The sequence below is a fragment of the Myotis davidii genome, unplaced genomic scaffold (genome assembly GCF_000327345.1).
Source record: "Myotis davidii unplaced genomic scaffold, ASM32734v1 scaffold149, whole genome shotgun sequence".
Classification (NCBI taxonomy): Eukaryota; Metazoa; Chordata; class Mammalia; order Chiroptera; family Vespertilionidae; genus Myotis; species Myotis davidii.
In genome coordinates this window covers 339855-348265 of record NW_006352194.1, presented here as the reverse complement: position 1 = coordinate 348265, position 8411 = coordinate 339855, and the positions used below count along the sequence as shown (strand labels likewise).

The following is an 8411-nucleotide window of genomic DNA, read 5'->3' as shown; positions in this document are numbered from 1 at the left end:
ACCCCTCCCTATTGTCTTTGCCCTTGTTAACTTCTTTTGTACTCCTATAGTGCCTTTTAGTATGGTTGGGGGAGCAAGTAGAAATAAATGGTCAACTGAGCATTTTAAACTGAAAGTCAAGCTACTTACTTCTTCTTTTCCCTTTACTATAACATCCTGGGTGAGGGTCAACTCTCTGGTTTTCAGGAATCTTGATCCTCCTGATGCTTTACCCCCTATGTTTCAGCCGTGGACTAAGGGCACATAGGAGTTATGAGGTAAGCATATATAGTGGATGTGGTGCCATTTGGAGAGAACCAGAGCTATGAACTAGAGAACTAGAGCTGCATTTTGGTGGAGAGTAATGGGAAAGGTTGAAGAAAGAGTAGCTTGCCAGAAGCCGGTCCATCCTTGCTGCTTGCCACAGTCACTACAGGGAAGAAACATCTGCACAGTATATGTTTAAAAGGACCTGGTGTATATGGCATACTGTTCTTAATATGTTTGCTCCCCTTCTTGGTGCTATGTGCTTTTACCAAGGTCACCTCTCCAAGAAAGGTTGTTTCCCCAGGTAGGGATTTTTCCCTGAAGTTAGGGACAGAATAAAACCCCTTAACTAAGTGCTAGGTGGGTAGTTAATCACTTTAACTACGAACAATCACACTTAAGCTACATAATCTTTACTCCCTGGAATGGAGATAAGAAACGCCTTAATCTTTGGAATAGAGATTGATAGGATTGAATCAACTGGTATAAATACAGATGTAACAAGACAACAGGAGACAGAACTTAGAAGACAGAACCTACACAGAACTTAGAGACAGAAGAACTTCGCTGGAGAGAACATGGCAAAAGATCCTGGACAGAACCTGGCTACAGAACTTGGTTGGAGAACCTAGACAGAACCTGGCTGAAGAACCTGGCTACAGAACCTGGCGACTGAACCTGGCTGGAGAACCTGAACCGAACCTGGCTGGAGAGCCTAGCAAGAGAAGCCGGACAGAACTTCACTGGAGATCCAGACCAGAACTTGGCTGGAGATCCTGGCTAGAGTACCCAACTATGCTGATCAACTGAATGCTGCCTCTGAGTCTTTCCTTCTTCGCCGACTCCATCCACACCTTTGGGGACCCCTGGACCTGCTGGGGTTGGACCCCAGCAGGAAACATCACAGAGCTCGTACCAGGCTCCTGAACTGTTCAAGAACTTCTTTCAACACCTATAAAGGAGGTTGCTTTACTATAAATAGGGACTAAGAGTGAAGCAACTAAATTTATGTCAAGCTGGGATCCCTGAGTGTCTGAACCAAAAAGGGAACTTTGCTCAAGAGCAGATGAGGAAAATGTTCATGCCCAATAGTAAAGACAAGGCAACATCTGTGAGTTTATCATAGCAGATCTTGTCCATTGCCACTGTTCAAGGTCTTTAACAATAATGACTAGAAACTTGTAGATCATATTCGTTCATAATCATTTTGACAGAAATCTCAATTAGATCTAAAGTTCTTACTATCTATCACAAAGAATGTAGGTTCATTTGAATTCTACATGATAGTTCCTTCTGTGCTGGCAAACACTTTCAAAAACACAAACATTTCTCTTCCTTTGATTTAACCCTGTGAGTGCCAACCAATATCCTAGGAACTATGCTAAAATTGCCAAGGCATTTTTGCTGATTTTACAGCAGTTTAGGAAAAAAAATTATGAATCCCCAGTAAATGAAGTTACATATTCAATATCTTCCACAAAATCGTCATCTTCTCAGCAAGAATTGACATATTTAGCAATATCACCATCAATACTAAAAGCAGACTTAGAACTGGACACTGCAGGAGGAGCGCGATAGCGCTCCCAGCACTTTTGGCGAAAGACAGGAGGAGCCCGATCGCGCTCCCCGGCACTCTAGGGGTTAAGTTAATTCTAGAAGAGACTGACAAAATATCCTAGGACAGTGGTTGGCAAACTGCGGCCCCCTTGAGTGTGGCTCTTCCACAAAGTATCACCTGCAGGAGCGCACATACAGTGTGATTAAAACTTCGTGGCCACATTGAAGGGGCCAAAGAGCCCCATGTGGTTCACGAGCCGCGGTTTGCCGACCACAGTCCTAGGAGATTTAGGCCAATTTTTATTTTTCTAGAGAAAGAATAAGCCTTGATCTTCGCAGTATTTGGGAACTATAAAAGGATTATAAAGAGTCAAGGCATACCCGGCTATTATAGTAGAGGAACAACAATGGAGACAAGTTAAAACCTTGAAGTATATTCTGAAGGTAAAACTAGCAGAACATTCTGATGGATTAGTATGCAAGGAATGAAGAAAACAGGGAAAAAGAGACAATTTCTAGGTTTTTCAGCTTGAGCAACTGGAGGGATAATGAAACCACTTCCCAAGATGGAAAAACCTGGGAAAAGAACAGATTTGATGGAGGCTGAGGGAATAAAAAGCTTCCACACATTTTAAGTATGGCTTCCCTTTTAGAGCAAAGCGGAGATGTCAAACAGGTAGTTGAATACACAAATGAAATCAGGGGAGAAGTTAGACTGGAAATAAAGTAATGCATGAGAGGATGCGGAAAGAGAAAAGACTAGAAACAAATCCCGAGGGCCCACCAACATTCAGAGTTCAGACAGCGAACAAAGGGTCAGCAAAGGAGAAAGGTGGGAGAATAGTAGTGAGAAGCAGGATATGAACAGAGAAATGTCCACCAGAACTAGTACCTGCAGTTATTGAAAGTTACTGATGGCCTTGACAAGAGCAATTTCATTGGAAGAGTGGTAATAGAAACTAAATTTGAGAGGGTTAAAGAGTGAATGGGAGGTGAGAAACCAAAGGAGGGCAATTCTTTTCAGAGGTTCCAATGAGTCAAGGAACAAAGAGGAGATCTACAACTCGTGGGGGATATAAACACACACACACACACACACACACACACACACACACACACACACACACACACACACACACACACACACACACACACACACACACACACACACACACACACACACACACACACGAAGAAAAGTCTTCTGGACATTCAGGACAAACAAGGCAATCAGTGGAGACCAATTATAAAAGAACAGCACCACCTGGTTTATAGGAATGCCACTTATGTCATGCAGAGAATTTGGTACTTACTTTCCTCTGACATGGTAAGGTTTGAAGCAAGGCTTGAAGTTTCAGGTTTCTGATCACTGACTTCGGGGTTGCTTACTTGACTGGGAGAACCAAAATGAATATATTAGCCCCTGACTAACATATTCCATTGCTAAAAGTTATTAAATCAAACCCATTTCTTCTAAGGCTATACAAGAAAGAGGCAAAGTAAGTCATCTTCATGATATCCTTATTCTAGGTTTTTAGCAGCTACCTGAAGAGCAATGGCCAGGGTTAGTACCCACAGCATTCTACAGTTCTTTCTCATATCTGTAGACCCCTTCAGTTTTTATATCACTCAAAAATTCCAGCTAAGTCACAAGCAAGTCAGATTTTCTCTGAAGACAATGTGGTAAAAGAAAAACTCCACAACACCTAAAAATGCTTTAAGACAATGGTTCTCATAATAACTTGAGACGTTTTTTCAAGTTATACATGCTTGCTTCCAAGAAGGTGTTCGGAACCTTAAAGTGGCTCATTCCATGGTATTCCTCTTCTCCCCCAATTAAAAAAAAGAGACAATTTTTAATTTGTTATTATATCCAAGACTGAGCAACATCTTTTTCTTTTTCTTGTTTAACTTATAAAGAAAATTAAGAGAAATTACGAAAGGTAAATCGTATAAACTGGGAGGGCAAGTCATTATGTTAGACACTTTAGTGTTGGGAAGATTCTCACTGGAATTCTGAAATGGAAATTATACTAACTTTCATTACAATGTCCTTCCTCTTCCTTCTGAGTGGACTTTCCACTCTCCAATATTCCCTCAACTACCCGTACAGCATAATCCTTAGGAGTATGATTCTCAAGCCAGACTGCTTGAATTCATATTCCATTCTGCCAAAGCTAGCTTTATGACTTTAGGCAAGTCACTGAACTTCTTTAGTGCCCTGGTTCTTCAACTATCAATGAATAGTAGTAATAGAACCTACCTCATAGAGTTGTTATAGAGATTAATGAGTTAACATACAAAAGTACTTAGAGCCCTAACCGATTTGGCTCAGTGGATAGAGTGTCGGCCTGCAGACTGAAGGGTCCCAGGTTCGATTCCGGTCAAGGGTATGTACCTTGGTTGCAGACACATCCCCAGTAGGGGGTGTGCAGGAGGCAGCTGATCGATGTTTCTCTCTCATCGATGTTTCTAACTCTCTATCTCTCTCCCTTCCTCTCTGTAAAAAATCAATAAAATATATATTTTTTTAAAGGTACGTAGTGCAGAGACTAGGACAGAGTAAATACAATCAATATAACTATAGCTAGTATTACTTATATTATAACTTCTCCCCAGTCCAGGCATCTTTCCCACATTCATGTTCCTAGAAAATCTGCTTTGCGGCTGGATTGGTCTGACAGCAACTGTGTAGGATGCGAAGGTCCCAGAGGTGTCGAGAGTTAGCCTCTCACCTCCTTGCTTATAATGTTATGTCATATACATTATATTCAAAAATTCTGGGACCAAAATCTCAGGGTAACTATGGTGGGCCTGGGGGCTCAGGCTGAGCAGGAGCCGTTCTTAGACGACCGCACACCCGGAAGCAGAGAATGGGATATTATAGAAACTGAGGTGCCTTATGAGAGCCGATGGAGGCCTATTAGGATTCTGTATCTTACTATGTTTCTCAGCAGTTTAAGATTTTCTATTGTGATGTCAATATGGTCCTATCTCCAAAAGAATGACCAGGCAGCTGATACAATTTTTTGGGCTGGGTTATTGCTTCATTTAGTCTTGGCCAAATGGTAGCTTCACCTATATTTGGTTTGTGATCTAATTATAGACCAAGAAATGAACCTCTCATTGTCTCCATCTTCATTTCAGTGGCAGCCAACTGCCTCTATGGATATATGCATGTCCCAGCTTCTCACAATAAATACTACTTGTTAGCTGCTCATGGACTAGTGGGATTTGGAGCAGGAAATGTGGCAGTTATTAGATCATATACTGCTGGTGCTACTTCCCTTCAGGAAAGAACAAGTTCCATGGCAAACACAAGTCTAAAGTCAAGCATTAGGTTTTATTCTAGTTCCAGTTTTTCAGGCCTGTTTTGCACTCATTGGAGAAAAGGGCATGACATGGGAGACTATACAGCTTCAGATAAACATGTATACAGCACCAGTTTTACTTGGCGCCTTCCTCAGAGTTTTGAATATTATTCTGACTCTTATTATATTAAGAGAGCATCATGTGGATAACTCAAGACGACAGTGTAAAAGTATTAATTTTGAAGAAGCAAGTACAGATGAAATTCAGGTTGCCCAGGGAAGTATTGATCAAGTGGCTGTTGTGACTACCAATGTCCTGTTTTTCGTGGTCTTATTTATCTTTGCCCTTTTTGAAACCATCCTTACTCTATTAACAATGGATATGTATCTCTGGACTAGAGAACAAGCTGTATTATATGATGGAATAATACTTGCTGCTCTTGGAATTGAGGCTGTTATTATTTTCATGGGGATTAAATCACTTGCCAAAAAGATTGGCGAGCGTGCTATTCTGCTGGGAGGACTCGTTATCATATGGGTTGGCTTCTTTATCTTGTTACCTTGGGGAAATCAATTTCCCAAGATACAGTGGGAAGATTTACATAATCATTCAATTTCTAATACCACATTTGGGGAAATTATTATTATTCTTTGGCGGTCTCCAAGAGAAGATCAGAGTGAGGTTCCCAGCTGCTGGAAGTGCAGCACGTATTCTTGGACCTGTGTTCATCAGCCAAGTGTATACTTCCTGGGCCCACGATGGGCATTCAGCCTTGTTGTGGAATAGCTGTGCTCACCATCATACTCCTGGGAGTGGTTTACAGGAGAGTCACTGCTTTTTCTGTAAGGCATGGAAGGATTCGAGTAACCTAGCTAACTAACACTGGGATGCACAGTACTTGCTGTGTGGACTTCCTTTACTAAGGCTCTGTTAGACATTTGCTATGAGTCAGTTTCCAAAAGTAAGGCTTCAGGTATTGTATATTGTGAAAAGCAAGAGAATATATTGAATAACATGGAATTCTATGAGTAACTGTGTATAGTCAGATAATATAAAAAACATTCTGGACCTTAATTTCTTTATCTCAAAAAAGAAATATTCCTCACTCAACACCTTTTGGGTGTTACATGAATTCATGAGTGAATGAGCAATAGCCTATAAATTGGAAACTATTTTTTTTTTCAAACTACAGAGGTATCACTTAAAACAACGAGAGACTATCTATGCAGTGAAATCACAGTAAAGTTCTGTAAGAATTACCTATAACAGAATGAAATTATAGGAATTGTTTACCTAAATCGTAGGTATCTTGACCAAATCAAAGATATCTACTTTTTATTTATTTAAAAGGCATTTTCTATTATTATCAAGTTCCCTTATGAAATAAATATCCTTACTCTTAAATTTTCCACTTACTATGCCTCCCATTCTACCATACCTTCTTTAATTTATTTGTAATACACCTTCTGTCTTATCTCACTAAAAAACCCTAAATTAATAGAGGAGTACAGATAATGCTAATATTTAAGCAATAAAGAGGATTAAAAGACCAAGATGGATTTTACTACCTTTAGTAGAGTTAACTACTTTTTATTTCAAGTGCTAGTAACTTACTTTAGAGACATAAACCAGGTATGTGTTATTGTATACATATACTGTTTATTATAATTACTGGCATTTTCAACTCCCTTAAATTCTGGAGGAAAACTATCACTTTATTTACTTTTCCCACCACTTATTAGTGGCAAGGTAGACACAGCAGTTTTCAGTCTCTGTCTGCATAGCTATTCAGATCTGCAGAATTTTACATTTGGAGGAGCCATGACAGCCCCAATCTAGTCAGGCTAATATTTGAGGCAAATGGCTTTAAACTAACACAGTTTACTGAGTTTACTTGAATATTCGGTCTCTATGTATACATTTCTACCTCTACGTAAGTTGAATGCTCATAAAAGGAACTAGTACAGAAATATGTATATGGATAATCAGTATTACCAAAAAAAGGTAAAGATATTTTGAAATACTTTTCCAAATGTTCTTTTTTAAATATATTTTATTGATTTTTTACAGAAAGGAAGGGAGAGAGATAGAGAGTCAGAAACATCGATGAGAGAGAAACATCGATCAGCTGCCTCCTGCACATCTCCTACTGGGGATGTGCCCGCAACCCAGGTACATGCCCTTGACCAGAATCGAACCTGGGACCTTTCAGTCCACAGGCCGACACTCTATCCACTGAGCCAAACTGGTTTTGGCCCAAATGTCTTCTACTCTAAGTTATAAATATTTTAAAAACTGAGAGTAAAGACTATAATCTGCACTTAAAAAAAAAAAAAAGAAATCTGCTTTGTTGTTCTACACTCTAGGAGAAATGGAGGACACTGTACCGGAGGATCCATATATCTGGAAAGAGGTACACTGACAGAATAGTTTCTACACAGGAAAAAAAGAAATTTTTTTTGGTTAATCCTCACCAGAGGATATTTTTCCATTCATTTTTTAGAGAGTGGAAGAGAGGGAAAGACAGAGAGAAACATCGATGTGAGAGAAACACATCGATTGGTTGCCTCCTGCACAAGCCCCGGACCAAGGCCTAGGCCAGGGAGGAGCCTGCAACCAAGGTACGTGCCCTTTACTGGAATCGAACCTGGACTCTTTGGTCCGTAGGCTGAAGCTCTATCTACTGAGCCAAACTGGCTAGGGCCAAATTTTTTTTTTTAAGAAATGCTACTTCTATTAAAAAATATACTGCACTGCCCTAACCGGTTTGGCTCTGTGGATAGAGTGTCGGCCTGTGGACTCAAGCGTCCCAGGTTCGATTCCAGTCAAGGGCATGTACCTTGGTTGCAGGCTCCTCCCTGGCCTGGGCCCTGGTTGGAACACGTCCAGGAGGTAACCAATCGTGCTTCTCTCACATAGATCGCATTAAGTCGCCGTAGGAACGGATCTCCCATATCCACTGAGCCAAACCGGTTTTGGCCACACCAAAATTCTTAAAGCTCTCATATATTTTCTGAACAAACCTCTCGTATCATATCTAATAATAGACAAACATGGTAATTGACCATACCTTCACTACACCTCCCATTGGCTAATCAGCGTGGCATGCAAATTAACCGCCAACAAAGATGGTAATTTGCATACTGCAGGCAGGACGGGACAGCGCAGCCACCAGCACGAACCGCCATTCCGGGCCGCAGGCCGGCCCCAGAAACCGCCCAGAAGCCGGTGATCGGGGGGAGATGGGGGTCCCCTGCCAAGGTCTGACACCTCTGGCGGAGGCATCAGTCCTGGGC

The 8411-nt window shown here is 40.9% G+C and overlaps 1 protein-coding gene across 1 annotated transcript in view; it reads right to left on the bottom strand.

Moving 5' to 3' along the window:
* EYA3 (EYA transcriptional coactivator and phosphatase 3) overlaps positions 1-8411 on the bottom strand; it is a 100281-nt gene that overhangs the window by 47748 nt on the left and 44122 nt on the right. The window contains exons 4-5 of the mRNA XM_015557185.1: positions 3090-3196; positions 2696-2762 (exon numbers count right to left, since the gene is read on the bottom strand). Of these exons, the coding sequence (XP_015412671.1) occupies positions 2696-2762; positions 3090-3196 (174 nt within the window). The remainder of the gene's footprint in view (positions 1-2695; positions 2763-3089; positions 3197-8411) is intronic.